This window comes from Gekko japonicus, unplaced genomic scaffold, assembly GCF_001447785.1.
Source record: "Gekko japonicus isolate JY-2015 unplaced genomic scaffold, Gekko_japonicus_V1.1 scaffold833, whole genome shotgun sequence".
In the NCBI taxonomy this organism is placed as follows: domain Eukaryota; kingdom Metazoa; phylum Chordata; class Lepidosauria; order Squamata; family Gekkonidae; genus Gekko; species Gekko japonicus.
Genome location: NW_015164694.1, coordinates 677,381 through 697,870, shown reverse-complemented (window position 1 = coordinate 697,870; position 20,490 = coordinate 677,381). Strand labels below are relative to the sequence as shown.

General features: G+C 42.2%; 1 protein-coding gene across 1 annotated transcript in view; it reads left to right on the top strand.

The window, feature by feature from the left end:
* SORCS1 (sortilin-related VPS10 domain containing receptor 1) overlaps nt 1-20,490 on the top strand; it is a 119,659-nt gene that overhangs the window by 76,878 nt on the left and 22,291 nt on the right. The window contains exons 13-14 of the mRNA XM_015409447.1: nt 4,033-4,145; nt 9,528-9,659. Coding sequence (XP_015264933.1) covers nt 4,033-4,145; nt 9,528-9,659 — 245 coding nt within the window. The remainder of the gene's footprint in view (nt 1-4,032; nt 4,146-9,527; nt 9,660-20,490) is intronic.

Genomic DNA, 20,490 nt, shown 5'->3' with positions numbered 1-20,490 from the left:
AGAAGATATTGTTCTAATACATTGAGTACCTAGTATTAGGTGGCATATCTTCTTGCAGCATACAATCCAAGCAGTGCAGCCCATCATGATGAAGCATAGTGTATCAAAGCATAAGCATAATGTTAGCATGGCTTCCCTCTGGCCTATAGCTTTATTATAGCCTTTTGCCCTCTGGCACCAAGTGGTCCTTTGGATCCAGTCAGGAATCTCTTGATGGAGTTTTCCAGAAGGTATTAATGTCTGCTCCTAATCCCAAGTATAGGGGCCACAGTGGCTCAGAGGTTAAGATGCTGATCTGCAGACCAGAAGGTCTGTAATTCAGCAGTTTAAGACCCTAGTACTGCATGATGGAGTGAGCTCTAGGGGTGTGCAAAAACAAACAAACAACAAATCAGCCCATTCGGATTCAGCCGAATCGGGCAGAATCAATTTCGGCTGGCAGTAAGACTCCTGCATGTCAGTTTCATCAGTACCAGCTGGCCAGCCGAATGTCAATTTCAGCCCCATTATATCCTATGGGCCATTGAAGTCAATGGTGAAAACATAGGGTATATTCTGGGGCTGGAGGGAAGGGGTCTTGAGGGAGAGACTCTAAATTTGCAGGGTAGCTGCTGGAGCCTCTCCCCAAAATGCCAACCAAGTTTCAAGAGCATTGGACCAGGGGGTCCAATTCTACGAGCCCTCAAACAGGTGTCCCATATCCCCTCCATTGTTATCTATAGTGGGAAAAAGGTTACCTGGTTGTTATCTTGGGGAGAGGCTCCAGCAGCTCTCCCTCAAACCTTTCCAGCCCCCAGAATATACCCTGTGTTTTCGCCATTGACTTCAATGGTCCATAGGATATAATGGGGCCGAATTGCCGCTGAAATTCGGTGGCAATTCGGCGGCAAGCCGATTCAGATCGGAAAATCTGAATCGGCCTGCCGCAGCCCGAAAGGGGTCCGAATGGGCCATTTTGGGGGGTGCATTCGGTTCGGACAAACCGAATGCACATCCCTAGTGAGCTCCTATCTCCTGCCAACCTAGCAGTTCGAAAGCAAGAAATTGCAAGTAGATAAATAGGTACCACTTTGGTGGGAAGGTAACAGCATTCCGTGCACCTCAGCATTTAGTCATGCCGGCCACATGACCACGGAAACGTCTTCAGACTTGGAAACGGCTTGGAAAGTCTTCGGCTTGGAAACGGAGATGAGCACCACCCTCTAGAGTTGGATTCAACTGGTTTTTGAGCAAGGGAAACTTTCTCGTTAATCCCAAGGATAGCAAATGCACCAAATCAGTCCCCAAACCAAAAAGGCATCCTGATTTTCACAATAACTGTGGCTGTATTTTAAATAGGGTAATGGTTAACTCATAGAAGGTTGGACCCAGACCTAGTTGAAAAGAGCACTTGTCCAATACACTTGTAGTGCAATCCTAAACAAAATTACACCTTTCTAGCACCATTTTCTTCAATGCATATGGAAGGGTATAGCTCTATTAAAGATTGCTCTGTGGTTACCAGATATATCAGTTGTACCATACTATTCACACACTTTGTAATACTGCTAAACATTAAGGAGAAGAAAGAAATAACTATGTGTGGGAGATTTAACTGGGATGTTAAAAACCAGGTGAGCTGGTTGAGATATTTTTGTCCTTTTCCCATTCAGAATGAAATTTACTTTCTATTGAAATGCAGTTAGCATTTGCATTTCCCAATTCAATACTCCCAACATTATTCCAGTTAGAAGAAATCTAAGCTGAAAAATGTTAATGTAGCGCTCAGAGCTCCCACAAAATGGATGTCTAACTTACACCGAGAATCCTTTCCCCATATTTCAAACACTGAGCTTAGTGTAACACTTTTTCTTAAATTCCCCTGTCTGAGTTTCCCCTGCTGCTCAGCCCTTTAAACTAATTGCCAGGCTGCTTCACTTATTTTGAAGGATGTTTTGGAGTGTTTCATTTGCATCCTTTCAAAAGACAAATATTCTAATTGCTACATAAGATGGCTGCATTTTGGGTGGAAGCAGAAAGAAAAAATATCAGAGTAACCACTGTAAATGAGAGTTTTGCCTGATATCAAGCAGTCTCTGTAGGCTGGTTCATATACCCACAACACTTAATGAGCTGATTGCTTTTAGATCTTTGGGCTTTTCAACATTAAGAGTTTTTCTCTGGGTCAGTGCTAAGCTGAAATTGATTTAATCAGAAACTGACCCAATGCTTCTGTTCGAAAAACACTTAAGAATCATTGCAGGAGGCACTAAATCCCTAAGTCTGCAGAATTTAAATGGCATCATTCTGAAAGGCAGCAAATAATGCAGCTACAACACAATAATGTAAAACCATATAAAGTTCGGTCAGAGTTATAGATAGCTTGTTCTAGGAGGAGGAGGAGAAGAAGAAGAAGATTGGATTTATACCCCGCCCTTCACTTGGAGTCTCAAGTGGCTTACAAACTCATTTCCCTTTCCCTCCCCACAACAAACACCCTGTGAGGTAGGTGAGGCTGAGAGAGCTCTGACGGAAAATGCTGTTTTTCAAGAACACCTCTGACGGAACTATGGCATGCCCAAGGTCATCCAGCAGCTGCACGTTGAGGAGTAGGGAATCAAACACGGTTCTCCCAGATTAGAGTCCACACACATAACCACTACACCAAACTGACAGTATTAGCCAGGGGCCCAACATTTCAGACAGTTTTCTCAGTAGGTGTTAAATTGCTTAACATAATTAAGTAATTTGTGTTATCACTAATTCCAAATGTGATTTTTTTGCTGTGCATCTCTAAGTGTTACACAGAAATGTCACACACTACTATGGATTTTAACTCATTGGTATTTTTTCCTGTGTATTCTTTGTGCATTAAGATCTGATGACTGAAAATTAACTTCATGCATCTAATGAAGTGGACTCAGTTTTGTGAAAGCCAATTCATCAATAAACATGCTGGTCTTTAAGGTGCCACAAGACTTTTCTTGTGTTTTTGACTGCATGTAGCAAATGAGAATTGCAAGCAATGAGAACAAATTATGGTTGGATGCACTATTTTGAACTATTGTGATGAATCTTTCATGTGATATATTGCCAGGCTTGCTGTTAGCCTGCTGGGGTGGGGGATTCTCCACCTCCACAAGACACATCTCTGTCACTGCTCAGCTGGCCAGTGAAGGGGGAAATGGCAAGAAAAGTGGGGGAACATAAACAGTGTCCCGATGACCAGTCACTTCCTGCACGCCTGGAAGTGACATCATGTAAAATGACCCTGAATTAACCCTAAACATCAATGTCATGTCAGCCATGTTATCATCTGTTTATTATAGTGGAATATTTGCTGCGCTGCATTCAGTGTTCTCAGCTGGACTGATAATCATTTACTATAGTTCTTAAATGAAAAGATCTGATGACTGATAAACTTTGGTCATCTAAAATTGTTGTTGTTGTTCTTAACTAATGTATTTATATCCTGTTTTCCTGTGGGTTAAGGTGGCTTAAAATCATCATTAAAACACCACGATTTAAAACTAACAAAACCCACAAATAACCCCACTCACTCCAAAAGAGACTTCAGGTTAGACCTCATTAAACACCCTGGAAACCAAAATGACCTTGCAGTGCCTCCTGAAGATGGTACCCTCCTTACCTGCTCAGGGATCCTGTTCCACTGAATGGGAGCTATGAAGGGGCACTAGTTCTTGTTGATGTCAGGCAGGCCACCTTCATTGGAGGAACAGCAGCCTAAGGACTGTCGTTGGCACTTGGAGACATATGGGAAGAGGCATATGGAAGAATACAGTCCTTTAGAGATATGGGTCCTAGGCTATGAAGTGCTTTAAAAGTCATAACCAGAATGGACAGAATTGGTGAATTAGAAGAAGCTGACAGAAGATACTCTTGGCAACTAGACCAATGATTTGCAAACAACAAGGCACATTATACAATGTGAAGTAATATCTTTGATTAGAAAGTAAAGCAAGCTTTTAAAAATGGAATCACCTTGTTTGAAGAGTTTTCACTCATAACATTCCTGCGTTTTTCCTTCTCTAGAACAATTTCAGTCTTTACGGCTAGCCTTCTCTCCAAATCTTGATGAATACAATCCTGATATTCCTGAATGGAGGCGGGATATCAGTCGAGTTATCAAAAGAGCACTTGTTGAAGTAAGTGGAGAAAATGTTGCTACTTATGATTGATGCCTTTCTTTCTTCCACACTGTTTGTGTTTCCACCTGTTTTGCAAGTTGACACTGGGAGAGATTCTTCTATAATCCAATTTCAGACATGAGAATGACTTGTAAGAGTAACTTCTGTGACTTCCCAGTGGTAATGGGGGGAAGCAGACACGGGCTATAGATTAAGATAAAGCAAATAGTGAGAAGCACCTGGCTACACTGAATGAATATAAATCCCCTGGGCCAGGTGGTATACACCCAAGAGTGCACAAAGAACTTTCTAGAGAGCTTGCAGAGCTTTTGTCTATCATCTTCCAGATGCCCTGGAGGATGGGAGATGTGCCACAAGACTGGAGAAGGGCAGATGTTATCCCAATTTTCAAAAAAGGGAGGAGGGATGACATAGGAAACTACAGGCCAGTCAGTCTGACCTCTGACCCAGGGAAGATACTGGAGCAGATTTTAAAGCGATCAGTCTGTGAGCATCTAAAGAACAATTTGGTGATCCGGGGAAGTCAGCATGGATTTGTCCCCTTATCTCTTTCTTTGGTGCCCTTGTTTGTTAGCCACCCTGAGCCCATTTGTGGGGAGGGTGGGATAAAAACATAATAATAAATTTAAAAAATTGAATGATAAGCTTTCTGGATTGAGGGAATGCTGTTCATGTTGTTTACCTGGATTTCAGTAAACCTTTTGACATGGTTTCCCATGACGTTCTGATGGGTAAACTAGAGGACTGTGGACTGGACTCTAGAATAGTTAAGTGGATAGGGAACTGGTTGGAGAACCGCACTGAAAGAGTAGTTGTCAATGGCATTTCATTTGAATGAAGGGAGGTGTCCAGTGAGGTGCCACAGGGCTCGGTTCTGGGCCTGATACTTTTCAATATTTTTATAAATGATCTTGTTGAGGGTGAGGAGGGGCTACCGATTAAATCTGCAGATGACACCAAATTGGGAGGAGCAGCAAACACACCAGAAGTTAGACATAGAATCCAACGAGATCTGAACACACTGGAAAAGTGGGTGGATGTGAACAAGATGCAATTTAACAAGGATAAGTGCCAAGTTCTACATCTGGGTAACAAAAATGAGGAACACGCATACTGGATGGGGGATATACTTCTGGGTAGCAGTGTGTGTGAACAAGATCTTGGAGTATGGGGTGGACTGTAAGTTAAATATGAGCAGCCAGTGTGGTGCAGTGACAAAAAAGGCTAATGTGATCTTGGGGTATATCAACAGAGGCATAACATCCAAATCGCAAGATGTCATAGTCCCACTGTACACTGCATTGGTCAGGCCGCACCTGGAGTTCTGGAGGCCTCACTTCAAAAAGGATGTGGACGGAATGGAGCAGGTGCAGAGGAAAGTGATGAGGATGATCAGGGGCCTGGAGACCAAGCCCTATGAGGAAAGGCTGAAGGACTTGGGAATGTTCAGTCTGGAAAAGAGGAGGCTGAGGGAGGGCATGATTGGTGTATTTAAGTGTTTGAAAGGGCTGTCACTTAGAGGAGGGCAGGGAGCTGTTCCTGTTGGCAGCAGAGGATAGGACTCACACAATAATAGGTTTAAATTAAGGGTGGGAAGTTACTAGCTGGATATTATGAAAAACCTTTTTACAGTAAGAGTTGTGTAACAGTGGAATCAGCAACCTAGGGAGGTGGTGAGCTCCCCCTCACTGGCAGTCTTTAAGCAAGGGCTGGACAAACACTTGTCAAGGATGCTCTAGGCTGATCCTGCATTGAGCAGGGGGTTGGACTAGATGGCCTGTGATTCTCTGATTCTTAGCATTCACAAATATTATTGGAAGCTAGTCACAGGAGAAGGACCAAGGCTCAGCAGCAGAGTGCTGCTTTCCACTTTCCAGTACATAGGACAGATGGACTCCCATTCTAGCTATATCTGAAGAGATGAGCAGTGACTCATGAAAGCTCATACCCTGCCACAAATTTTGTTAGTCTTTAAGGTGCTACTGGACTCTTGCTCTTTTCTACTGAATCAATAAAGATACTCCCCCAAAATTAAGGACAATGGATCTGAAATTAATAATAGTTTTTTGAAGTGAACACCCCTAGTTTTCACTTTTGCAACAGGCTAAGTATGTGAAAAGGATTTTTAAAAAAACAACTAAAGCAACTAAAGCAAAGCAATTATACAGTTTCTTGTGTTTAATCTTATTTTTCGTTCAGTTTATGTTGCTTCAGTCTAACATTTTGTGAAGTAATAACCGTGTCTGTGGTAACATTAAGGTGTAGCAAGACTTTCTGGGTCACTCTGGATTTCCCTGTACTTGAGCTATGATAATACAGTTCATTAATCACCACAGCTGCCTTTGCTTAGCCATGAAGAAGAAAACTAAAACACTATTTCTTCTATGCATTTTCTTTATGGAGTAAATGTACCCAAACAAGTCAAAGAAGTATGGGGGACCTGTCAGCAAAATAACATTCCTGGGGAAGTAATTTACAGACCAATGTTCCTAGTGCCATCCCACTGAGATCTGTATGATTTGTTTGTTAGATTTTTGTTGTAGTTTTCCAACAATCTTTTCCCAAAATGTCTGAATAAAGAGACAGCTCTGACCTGGATGGTCAAGGCTAGCCTGATCTTGTGAGATTTCAGAACCGAAGCAAGGTCACTCCTGTTTAGTACTTGGATGGCAGACCACCGAGGAAGACCAGGGTTACTCTGGATAGGCCAGCAATGGCAAACAACCTCTGGACAGATCTTGCCTTAAAAACCCTATGGAGTTGCCACGAGTCAACTGCAACTTGATGGCACTTTCCACCACCAATAGAGACGAGGGCATAAATGAGTGCCATTTTGAAAACTCACCTTGGATTCTGTTTTCAGGATGCCAACATCATTTTCATAATGCAGAAACAATGTTTCCCTTGCATAATTTTAAGCAATGCAAACAAACAACAATCACTAATTTAGAGCACAAGCCATGGCTAATCTGTAGTAATTATTGATCTCCTATACACCTTGAGAAAGCTATGCTTGGATTCCCTTTAAAATTTCATGCACAATGATGGTAGTGTTAGCTGCAGAGGACCAAGAAGGCCTAAACTGGGTATGCCAGTATGGTTTTGGCTGGTACATAATAAAACACAAGAAGGGACCTGGGCTCTGTGCTATGCTGACAGAGAGAAGGTCAGTTTCTATAAAAGGGCCCATTAGCTGACCTGATGTTCCAAAGGGTTCCAGGTCCTACAAGGAATCAAGAAAATATGTATACTCATAAACAAAAATTTCACTTGGAGACGATCAGTGTCTTCTATTAAACTGGGGCAGGTGCTGTGCGTTTTCCATTTGGCATCTGTTCCACATTTCTCAAACAAATTTCAAAATAGTCTGATACTTTTGAATCAGAACTGATTATGATGGCAAGTAAATAATGATGAAAATGTATAATGCAAGCATGGGAGGACTCAGTTTTGGTCTTGTGTCAACTTTGAGATCCCACTAATATTTTTGTTAGATTGCCTTGCGACTTTCTTTCATTAATCTGTATTTGTAAGGACACTTCCAGAATTCCTTATTTCCAGATGTCACACCAGATTATTTAACCCTGGGTGAAACAGCCCTAATGGATTCGTTTTCCACCATTTCTTTGTTTTGAGTATCCACATATTTACTTCGTTCTTTCTATACCTTTGCATTCCTCTAATCTCTTCATATTATGTTTTCTTTGCTGATAAACCATGAACATGAGTTACTGTGTGCATTACAACACTGGTGTGTGTGTGTGTTGCAGCAGTAAAATTAAAGGTCTTTTCCTGTCCTTGGAAATTCTGTACTGAGAAATGCATATCATGAAATCTGGTTGCCCGGAGAGCAGTTGTAATTCATTCTCAGAAAGGTCAGGCTAGTTTCATAGATTCATCCAAATCCAGAGGATATCCAAGCTCATTTCCAAGACCATCTACAGAAAGCTGGCAATTTGATTTGGCAGGACACATAAATCCATTTAATTTTGTTTGTAAACTTGTAAAGAAATAGCTCTAATTTGATACACCCGTAAGTGCACTGCATGTTTTGCATGGACCATGCCCTTTGTTTCCATGCCAATAATGTGGTGGCTCAGAACATTCATAATAAAATTTCCAGTTTGGTCAGTGACATATTAACCAAACTCTGGCTACCTCCCCTACATTCTTTTTAATCTTTTTATTAATATAATGATAGAGAACAAACAATTTATTTTTCATCTAGGCTATTTAAGACTATACCTATAACTAGAGATATAGATGAACATACAGATTTTGATAATAATTGTTCCAAAATTGTTTATAACTACCAACATTTCAAATTCTATTTTAGGTGTCTAGTAATGGGTTATTTATCTATTTCCAGTATATAGATAACTTCATGTAGCTATTCATTCTGATATGTTACATGTTAAATTTACAGTATCCAACCAATACCATTTTGCTGCTACAAGGAAATTTAAAATAAACACCTAATGGTGTACTTTGTTCAATAACACAAGGAGAATTATGAGAACGTCTTTTGTTGAGATATATATAGATAACCTAATACACTCTAGATTACTTCTGTTTGTCTTGTTACTATCTCTACGGGCCCAAATACACATTACAGGGGATATCTGATCTCCTGCAGAGGTATGTACTTACACTGCTGAAACAATGTGAGGGAAAAAGGAAAAGCCCAATAGCATGCAAAAATGATTGAAATTTCCCTCTCCACTCTCCCATATGGTTGCTTCTTACTATTTAAGAAAATGTCAGGTTATGGCACATATTTGAGGGTTTTTCTGCTTTGTTTTGTTTTCTTTTGCTCCAAGAGTTCTTGCCTATGACTGCATATGGATTTGGATGAAATATTTGCAGATCATAAAAATCCCATGGGCCCAAGAATTTGAAGACATTACATTAGATCCAGACAGCTTTTCAATTCAAGTCCCTTTGGTCCTCAAGATAGGTCTTTTGGTGGTAAAGGAACCCCCTCCCCCAGCTCCTTTTCCGACACCAGAAAAGTTGGTTGGATTCAACCCAATGCTCAAAAAAAGATTAATTCAAGTAGAATTGAACGCAGGTGATTTTTTTGGTATTTGTACAAATTTAATTCAACAGCATTTAAATTTGAAATTTTGGAAGGAAATCTTTTTAATTCAGTTTGGCTGCAGTCTGTAAACCAATCCATATATAAACTATAATTTCTCTCATTTAAAGTAGGCAAAGAACCCAATTTTTAAGCGTCTGCTAGTCTGACTACTTACTAGGTCAGACTACTGCTAGTCTGAAGGAATCAGAGATTGTGTTTTTGATTTTCCTGAAGGCAGCCGCTTCAAGTCACTCAGACAAAGCTCCTGTTTATTCTTGCCTTTTTTCTCTACACACCAGGCAACAGGTATTTCCAGCAAACACATTTTGGTGGCAGTCCTCCCTGGTTTACCCACATCTGCGGAACTCTTTATTTTGCCCTATAAGGACCCCACAGGAGAAGACAAACAGACGGCGGAAGATCTGCAACAGGTATAGATGTTCATAATTCAGTATTTAGATGTTCATAATTCATAATTTGTACTTAATGAGTAGAGGGAAGGTGCAACTATGTTAAAATAAAATGTTAGCAAAATATCACTTTGCATTTCCATGCAAGATATAGAGGGAACTGAAATCACTTTTCACATTATGGCAGCATATTTAAAAACTAAAAGCACAACGCATGTGTAATCTAGTGCAAAAGAGAATAATTCTAAGGGGGGGAAATGATCATTGAGTAGGAAAAAATGATCATTTTTCAAGATTGTGTTGTGTTTCAAAATTACCCAATGTATTTTTCCCCATTTAGGGACAGAGCATACATGCATATGATTTACTCCTTAAAGATCTGAGCCTGCCACGGTGGGGAGGGCAGGATATAAATTTAATAAATAAAATAATAAATAAAAAATTATGATAGTGGAAGGGGGAACAATTTTTCTCTTCCAGTGTAGCACTCACCTCATGTCCACCCTCTTCTGGAGTGTCTACCTTCCAGATATGGAATGTCAGGAGGAAAGGGGGAAAGTCCGAAAGCTCCCTTCTACAAGCACTGCTGTTATCTTGTAGTTTAGGAGCCAACCCAATGTGTGTGCACTTATATTTCTGTGCATAATTCTAGCCTTGCAGGAGGGGTGGAGGGTGAGTCACTGGAAGGAATAACACACACAGCATGTTTTGGTAAAAAGTGGCTGCAGCTTATTTATTTGACTACAGACAAAGGAGCAATGGTGCAGTATGGGGATGAATCCAAGCATCGGGCGACCCCCCTGCTGACCCAATGAACCCCTCCCCCAGCCTGCATGCTGGGGTAAAACCGCGGAGTGGCAAGATAATGGGATAGATGTGGGCACTGGCCTCTACATGGTCCCCTTGCCACCTGGTGGTATAAGCCAGCCAGAAGCCCCCGACTGGACATACAGCTGAGTGGCTCCACACTCCAAGGCTCCTTATGGGAGCCCCCAAAATGGAGGAGGCAGGCATGCAGGCACAACCTCCTCCCCAAACAGATCTGCCCCCATGCTTAAACCACTAAGCTACGACAGTAAAAATAAAACCAAGTAACACATAATCATAACAACCAACATACAAGTGTGGGTGGGTGGGCAAGCCAAGGAACAGAGGCTGAGGAACACCTTCAGGCTTGCTCGAGTAGCCCCTGGGCTCTTGCTGCCTGCGCCCACCCTCTGACATGCTGCATGACATGACATGCTGAGGGGAGAACTAGCTTGCTCTTTTTGCATAGCCGGAGGGGGCCATGCGGCCAAACAAGTCCCCTTCCAGCCTCCCCTGCCTCCTGGACTGCAAACAATGGCGTAGGTGAGTCTTCTGCCATGCTTCTTATCACTGAATATATTCTTTCATAAAATCAAAGTTAGCTGAAGACTGCTGAACATCAAGCTGATAGTGTGCACATGTATTCTCTAACCACAACAAGTCATATCCAGATGATAATTAGGTGGTATTTAAATACGAAGATTCTGGACATTTTGTGAGCCACAGTTCACCACTATGCACTACCTTCTTGCTGTACACCAGGATAAATTCAGATAAAGTGCATGTTTTCAGGATTTTCACTCTGATCCAGTGGCTCTTGTTCACGTTCCAAAAATGCACTATGAATGAGTAGGATTCCTTCCATTAATTCTGGGGATAATCTGGAATAAATTGACTGTTTTCTGGATGTCTGAAACCTTCTCCAAACCCTTGATGGGCTCATACATTATCCTAACATGAATTGGTTTAAGGGCCTCAATTGCTGTCAAGCCCCTTTCTTGGAGGGACTGTGAATAGGTGCAGTCTGGGTAGTTTTGAAAGCATGAGATGCTTGATAGTATGAGTACTCAGCAACACTGTACTATCCATTTCAAGGCGTACTGTCTTGCTGACCAACTGATAATTCCCACTTATTGCTGATAAATGTGTTGCGTGTTTTCCACCTACAAAATTTTGTTGCTGCTTTCATGACAGATGCAGATGTGATGCTTGCAAGAGGAAGTTATTTAACTGTGTAATTTTGTATTCACTCATTTAAACTGAGCTTCTATTCATGCAAATCATTTCAGTGGCACACATAGCTTCTTTGCATGGATGGCAGCCCAGTTTAAACGAGTGATTGGGCAAGGTAAGCTGAAGCAGATTCGAGAAAACAATTCTCAAGCCAATTCTCAGAGGACAAATTTGCTTTCAAAAACTTTAAATTTTAATTTCCCCTCAATATTACTAGTTATGAACACTGTTGGATTTAGAAACTTTAGAAGAACACTGGAAAGTCAACATTTTAAAAGAATATTTGAGAAGCCACAACAACAAGAATCCTGGATTCCCCCCCCCCCATTTTTTTTTAATTCCATCTCTGCTTTCAGTAGGTATCAGCTTTGCCTCAGCTAGAGCTCAGTGGCCAGGCTGAAGTCATCTGAAGTTTATGGCTTCTCATTTTGCCCATTTGGCTTTCATCTTGCTTGACAAACTACTTAGCTTTGTAATTTTCTTCCCGTGCAAGGAATAAACATCAAGAACAGAGATTTACTGCTCTGTGGGCACCCCTCCCACTTCATAAATTGGAAAAGAAGGCAGTACACAGAATGGCAAATTTACAACTGACCCAACTCGCCTTAAGCACTTGGCTGCTTATTGTATTCCACAAATTATTACATAGATATTTTCCCCATGCATTCCCAGATGCTTTATGGTCATAAAGAATTGTAGCACTGGCATATTGTCATCAGTGCCTTTAGAGGAGAGATGAGATTGGTATAGCTTTCAGTGGGGATTCCAGCATCCAGCACTATGCTTCCTGAAGGGACAAGATTGTAATTTGCTGTGTTACAGGAATTATTCTTGATTTATTGCTACTTATTTCCTGAGAAGCAGTATCTTTTTTTGGCTTCTCAACATGCGGAACAATATATATGTTTTATTTTTCATGAGAATTACATAAAAATTCATAGTGGTCCCCTCCCCTCTTAAATATGACATTCTGTCCTCTTATTCTTAGCATTATCTCAATGACAGAATCAGATACTTGATTGGGCCCTTTCAGGTTTTTCACTGGTAAAAAGGGGTCCCCTTGGACCACCAAAAAGACTATACTTGGGTTTGTGGGACCTGCATGTACAAATGTCATGTGGAACAAGGGCTGTAATAAGGAGTGGAATGGGCTGAGACTGAACAAAAAAGCTGGCTTGGTCCAACCCATTTTACCCGTCTCCAATAGTCATTTCATGGGGTCAATGCAGCATTTTTTCTTCTTTACACTTATCTGGTGGTGAACACTAGGTACAGGTGTCCTCCTATTTTTCCTATCCAAACTGTTGCCACAATTTTGGTTTTTTAAAAAAATCTTTTATCTATTTCTAAGTGCAATCAAAAGCATTCTAATGACATTTATACCATGGATAACTTCCTTGTGACCTACAGATACACCAGAAATGGAGCATGAGGTTTATTAAACTGCAGATTTTAGAAAAGAGTCACAATCTGCAGACCATTCATTTCAAGACAATAAATTTCAAAGCAACCCCTGTTAGGGATCCCCTGCCCCCAGCTGATGTTTCTTGCCACTGCTCTGAATAGCAGTAGAAGAATTTATTTTTTAAAATGGCCACCAGCTAATGGCATGACTTCACTTCTGGGGAAACACAGCAATGACATCACACTTCTCTGGGAATCCACCCAAATTCTATGGCAAAAGCCCCCATCTCACATGCCAATTGCCTTTTGATCAGCAAAGGGGCCTTCTTTTTACTTCCTCTTCACAAGAAAAGAGATCTTCAGTTTCCACATGGCATACCTGAAGTTCACCAGCCTGAGTAGTAGGTAAAAATATATACCGTTCATTATTTCAGATAGTCTGTTTGGCTGCAAGGCAATGGAGTTTGTTTCCCCAAAGATCTCTGACCCAACAGGGTATCTGTAAATTGCAGAAGCCATTCTTGCTTCTGTAGTCTGTTCCAGAATTATGAGAACAAAATAATGCCATGCCTCTCACTGCTAAAATGCTGCATAACAGAACCAGGCAGTCCTGAATTTTTTTGTGATATATGAATGTATATACATTTAACTAATTAATAAATTGATTAAGCACTTAAAATCAGAGTGTTTGTCAACAAAATATTCTTGAACTGACAACCCCACTATTAATGGATTAATAAAAATCTACAACAATCAAGTATTAATAACCTGTAAGAGGCTGACAGCCCTGCTGATGTTTGTGGAAGGGTATCTTAGTGGTTGCCATGCAACATAATATCCTTAAAAAGGATATTATAGCTTTGGAAAAAGTGCAGAAAAGGGCAACTCGAATGATAAAAGGGTTGGAACACTTTCCCTATGAGGAAAGGTTAAAGCGCTTAGGGCTCTTTAGCTTGGAGAAAAGACGACTGAGGGGTGACATGATCGAGGTTTATAAGATTATGCATGGGAAAGAGCAGGTAAAGAAAGAGGTACTTTTCTCCCTTTCTCACAATACAAGAACTCGTGGGCACTCCATGAAACTGCAGAGCGGTCGGGTTAGAACGGATAAAAGGAAGTACTTCTTCACCCAAAGAGTGATTAACACATGAAATTCACTGCCACAGGAAGTGGTGGGTGCTACAAGCATGGACGGCTTCAAAAGGGAATTAGATAAGCATATGGAGCAGAGGTCCATCAGTGGCTATTAGCCACAAGGTATAGCTAGGGGCTCTGGGGCAAGTGATGCTCTGTCTTCTTGGTGCTTGGGGGGGGGGGTCAACAGTGGGAGGGCTTCTAATGTCCTGGCCCCACTGCTGGACCTCCTGATGGCACTGGTACTTCTGGCCACTGTGTGACAGAGTGTTGGACTGGATGGGCCTTTGGCCTGATCCAACATTGGCGTCTCTTATGTTCTTATGTTCTTATGTTCTTAATAGCACACTTTTGTTAAACCAGGCATCAGAATGACATACTAGTAGCTTCTTACTTGCTGAAGCATAACAGTTACATTCTGTTTTGTTTTGTTTTTTCCTATGGAGGTCTAGCTTCTCTCAACTGATTCCAATTATTTCCTGTAAGGTTGTGGGGCATCAGTTTCCACTTTACACACAATGCTCTTGCATCATATTGAACCCAAAGGACTAGAGAATCTCTTTAAATCAGTCTCATTGTTCAGTTTTCTGAGATTGGGGGTTTCAGCATTCAAAGGATCAATATAGGCATTAGAATGCCACTAGTGATTTTGTTCCTGCTGTAGTCCATGTGAGATTTTTCATATAGGAATGGAATGACATTTTATCCTGATGAGGCAACTTCCAGGATCGTTTACATATTAGAAAAAGGTCATTTCCGCCACCCTCAAGACTGAAACTGTCAGCTGATGCCCAAAATCAACACTGTTTAGCCGTTTGAATTAATGCCTGGATGTGAAATGTGTTAAAATGATGCCAAAATTAGAGGGAGGCCTATAAGAGGTATGCCACCTAGCTGTTTTAGAAGGCACCTGGGTCCCTTTTCATCATGTCTCTCTATGGTTATGTGCCTAGCTGAGGAAGGCAGCCTAATCTCTAACATTGCATTGCTTTGCTTACTCTATCCAGATTCACCCAGCATGCTGCCTACCTGCCTCTCCCCTCTGGTGCTACCTACCTGCCCATCCTATAGTGCTTGATTTTACCACAGCACAAGAAACACAGCTATATACAGCTGAAGCCTTTTTCAGACATCATGTTTGGTGATATCCATTCACATGTACCAGAAAGGTGCACTATCCATGATCTTCCCAATATACATGTTGCCATTTTGTGTGAATTGGATACCACAAGTATTTTCAGCTATACACACAGTGCCCTATTCAGATAAAATGTGTTTTGAGAGGATTATGGATATCACATTCTCTCTGGGACACATGATTGAAAATAGGGATGGGCATGAACCAGGAAAATATGGTGCAGTTTGTAGTTCATGGTGTGCCTGATTCGTGTACCACAAACATTTAAGGATGAAAAAAACCAGATCATGACATCAAACTTGTAGGGAATCTCTGGCTGCCTCTCCCCTATCTGCCTTCCAAGTTTGGTGAGGATTGGACTTACAAGGGCAGAGTTACACCTCCCCCAAAGAAGGTGCCCCCACAAAAGTGCTTTCTGGGAAAATGAGAAACAGGTTCAGGAGTGTATAGAACAGCCCCCTGGCATGCTAAAGAGAGCAAACGTACATCAGATCTCTGGCTGACTCTCCTTTCCCTGCCCTCCAGGTTTGGTGAGGATTGGATATATGGGTTCTGAGTTACTGCCCCCCAAAGAAAATGCCCCATCTTCCATTGTTTCCAATGTAGGAAAAAACAGCAACCACAAAAAAAAGCAAGGCCAGTAGAAGCCCAGCAGAACAGAATCAAAGTCCCCCAAAATTTCTGCAGTAGAAACTGAAGGGAGGGGGCATTTTTGCAAGCCTAACAGAACCAGTGCAATGTGCCAAGCAGAACCAGTGCCACTATGGCACTGCAAACCCAACAGAACTAAGGTCAAACCAGTAAAAACTGAAGATGGGGGACATTTTTCCAAGCCCAGCAGAAACAGTGCAATGAACAGCATGCCCAGAAGAACCAGTGTGATGAAAGAGATGCAATGACAGCTCAACAGGACTGATGTCTAGCACAGAATCACACTCCAAGCAAGGGACGGTTGCAAGCCCAGCAGAGCCAGTTTAATATACTAGTGCCCAGCACAGGGATGTACTAAAAGGAGTAACAGGATTGTCTATTGGAAACAATGGGAGAGGTTTGAAGGCCCATTGGAGATAATGGGAGCCAGGAAGGTCAATTGACTTGCATGGGCTCCACTGAAGAACATTAAAGCTAGGAGTTTGCAATTTTTCTCTCTCTTTCCCCCCCCAGTTCGGGTCTATTGGACCACAAAAATATTTTGGGATTTCCAAAACAAACAAACAAACAAAACAAATCCAAAAGTAGAAAAGTATTTAGATCTGGATTTTTCAGAAATCCTGATTTTTTTTCCCAGTCCAATAAACCCAAGATGGAAAAAAAAAAACAACCTAGGAGCATCAAAGCTGCAAAACACAGTTGAGTGGGAAGATTGGGGGAAAGAGCTGATAGGCGGGGAGACTGCTCCCTGCCTATCAGTGGTTTTCCCCTGATCTCTTCAGCAGTCCCTTTACACAAAAGAAGCGGGGGAGAAACAGCTGAGAGGTGGGGAGCAGTCTCGCCACCTCTCAGCTGTTTTCTCCAGCCTTCAGTTTTCCTGAAAAATCCTGGATTCTTTTGGGATGCTAAAATACACCCCCAAAATATGATAAGGTATTTCCTGGGTATATTTTTGACACAGGAAAATCTGAATGCACATGCCTAATTACAGCACAAAATATTTGTAATGAAAATGTAAAGTGGATTTTCAATTAAAATCTCTGGACTCAGATAAACTGCTTTGGGAATGCAAGACAGTCCCCAGAAAAAGAATTAGTGCTCTGGGATTGGAATGACAGCCCCCCTCCCAAGTGGAATGGCAGCCCCTGGTAGCAGCAGTGTTCTGGGGGGTAGAATAACAGACCCCAGAGTGAAATGACAGCCTCTGAGAGTATCAGTATCAGAAGTGTCCTGGGACTGAAATGACAGCCCCAAAGTGGAATGACAGCCCCTGATAGGAGCTGAAGTGTTCTGGGACTGGAATGGCAGCCCCCAGAATGGAATGATAGCTTCCGGGAGGAGCAGAAATGTTCTGGGACTGGAATGACAGCCACCAGAGTGGAACGATGGCTCCCAGGATTAGAATTAATGCTCTGTAACTGTAATCACAAACCGTAGTGTGGATTGAAATCCCTTACATTTTAATTAGTGTTTTTTTAAGGTGTGCAGTTATTTCCGTTATGTATCGCGTTGGAACCGTACCTGCGAAAGGGTTCACCAGCAAACATGTGAAATAGCGTAGCTTGGAGCACATCACAATAGAAGGCTTGGATCCTAAAATGAACCAATAGAGAGTTCCGGATCCTAGTAGTAGCCAATTGGTAAACAATACTCTGTAAATAGCCTATCGTGGGATGTGGGGTGTGTGTTGGGTGTGGTGTGTTTCATGAATATAAGCAGGGCTCTGACCCTGCTAATTTGTCTTAGTTTTGGAGCTGAAACTACTTAATAAACATGAGCTAATCACTCTATGCATCTGAACCCAGTATATTTCATCCCCCATCAGCTCCACCAAAATTCTGGTCCTGCCTGTCATCTTTGCTACTCTGTTTTCTTGCAGAGTCATGATATTGGTGTCAGCCATGTCCTCTATTGACAAGCATAAATCTTGTCCTTGTCCCCCTTCCAGTTCCAGAGCCATCCAGAAAAGGATGACCAGAGCATACCTTCAGTCATGCAGTGAAGATCCTTGAGGTGTGGTGACAGCTGCTTCTAAAGGAAATTTAAAAAATTTGCACAGCCAATCAGAAGTCCTCTTGGGCAAAAGTCCCATCTATCCCCACCCATTTCCTAAAAACACTTTGTGGGTGCCAGGAAAAGTGTCGGTGTGCACCATGGCACCCACAGGCACCACACTGGGGACACCTGCTCTAGGTGATATGTTCTTTCATATATGAAGATTTCAATATCTGATCTCTCTGTAGCCCATCAAGCTATTTGCCCATCATGCCAAGTGCACTGACTGCCACTGGCTTGCTAGTATCTCAGGCACAGGTGAACAGTTCTCCCTCTGCTTTCGGCCTTCCCCTTGACACCCCTGCTCTCCACCTCTCAACACACACTCCTACCCACCATTCACCTTGGCAATTGCAAGAGGATTCTTGAATGGAAATTTACCCATACAGTATTAACTGTTGAACAAAACTAGTTTATTATTATCTCTAGTGCACACACTTTGCATATGAAATATGTTGGCAGGCTGATGGTGGCTGGTAGGCAAACTGCATGATACCATTGTCTGCTGCTGCAACAGAACGGCATGAAGACTTCTGGTGTGAAGTTGCCCTGGTAGGACTCCTCTAGGCAGGCTGACCATCTGCTGGTATCTTTAGTGGCTAATAACAAAAGGTACCAAAGCAGAGTAGTTCCTGTACAAGTACTTCGGTCGCCATGGAAAGAAGTTGATGGTGTGATTCCTGGTAGGAACCTGGAAACTACTATCCCAGGGGCTGTCATTCCACTCTCAGAACACTTTTGCTACTCCCAAGGGCTGTCATTCCACTTGAGGGCCTGTCATTCCAGTCCCAGAGCACTAGTTCTATTTCTGGGGACTGTATTTCTACTCTTGGACCTGTTATTCCATTCTGGGACCTGTTATTTGTGCTGCAATATATTTCAAAGGAGCCCATGCAAGTCAATTGGCATTCCTATCCAGTGCCACTGTTGCAATGCAAGCAAAAGACTAAAAACTGAATGGGTCGAGACATTTTTTCAAGCCCAGAAGAACCAGTGCCACTGTGGCAGCACAAACCCAACAGGACTAAGGTACAGACAAAGAATCTCTGCAGAAGAAATTGAAGGTGTGGGGGGCATTTTTGCAAGCCCAGCAGAAACAGTGCAGTGTACAGAATGCCCAGCAGTACCAGTGCAATCAAAGAGATGCAATGCCAGCTCAATAGGACTGATGTCTAGCACAAAATCACACTCCCGGGGGGGGGGGGATTTTACAAGCTCTGTGCAAGGAAATGGGAAGGGAACCCAAGCCATCAAAGGGAGGGGGACCCTCTTGAAACTGATGAGCAGCCAGGAGGCCAATAGAAACCTGAGACATGGGGGGGGGACAGTCCAAGCCTGGTGAATTCTGACCACCTTGTTGCTTTGAGGTTCCTCTCCTATGCTGCCTTGGAGTTTTGTAAACAGTTTAATTGAGTGACAACAGTGTGCCTGGAAATGTAGCCATTAAAAAACTGCCATGAACCGCATTGCACCAAAGTTCGTGGAATGTTCATGCCAGGAGCCCTTTCATGAAATCACTTCATAAAACATGAACTGACCAAAATTCTTGATGAACTTTACATCATGAACCAATTTGTGCCCATCTCTAGTTGAAAACCTCCCTATGTAACATCTGTTAAAGGCTAGAGTCCACTATACACTTTGCTAATACTCTGGTTGAGGGAAGCTTCCAATAAAAGGGAAAGTTCCTCACTAACTGCTTTGAATCTTGTTTTCTATCTAGGGCATTCTTATTAGGATCCAAAACAACTCAGGGCTAAGGGGAGCAGGGCACATTCTTGAACTTTAGCCAGTAAATGACCAGGAGAGTACTGGGAACAGTCTATCTGAAATGGATATGAAGAGCCATACACAGGTGGTCTGGATCCTGTCTATTCCTTTCTGAGAGGGAGTGTTAAAACTTCTAAGTAAGACCTCTTAGGTCTAGCTGATGTCTTTGTTTTCTGAAGACCTAGAATAGGGTATTAAACCAGTTAAAAATATCTGAAAATTCATTTCTGGAATTAAGGGGGTAGCAGAAGGGTATATTACATATTTACTTTATTAGTTTATACCTCCCCTTTCTCCGTGATGGGAGACCCAAAGTGGCTTACATAAGTGGCTCATGTTATTCTCCTCTTCTCCACTAAGATAGGTTAGGTTGAGAATGTGTGACTGGCTCAAGGTCACTCAGCAAGCTTCCATGGCAGAGCATGGATTCAAACTTGGGACTCCTGGATCCTAATCTGACACACTAACCATACACCACACTGGCTGTCATCCCTGAGCAAGATGCAGCCCAGAGGTTCCGTCACCATGAGAGTGGGGTGCTTCGGGCAAGTTTCTTTGCAGCTTCTTCAAGAAGACAACCTTGACTTCAAGGGTACAATCTTGTTTCCTGGGAGGGTCATTGTACTAAGCGCAAACTCCTGACTTCAGCCTGGCAGACAG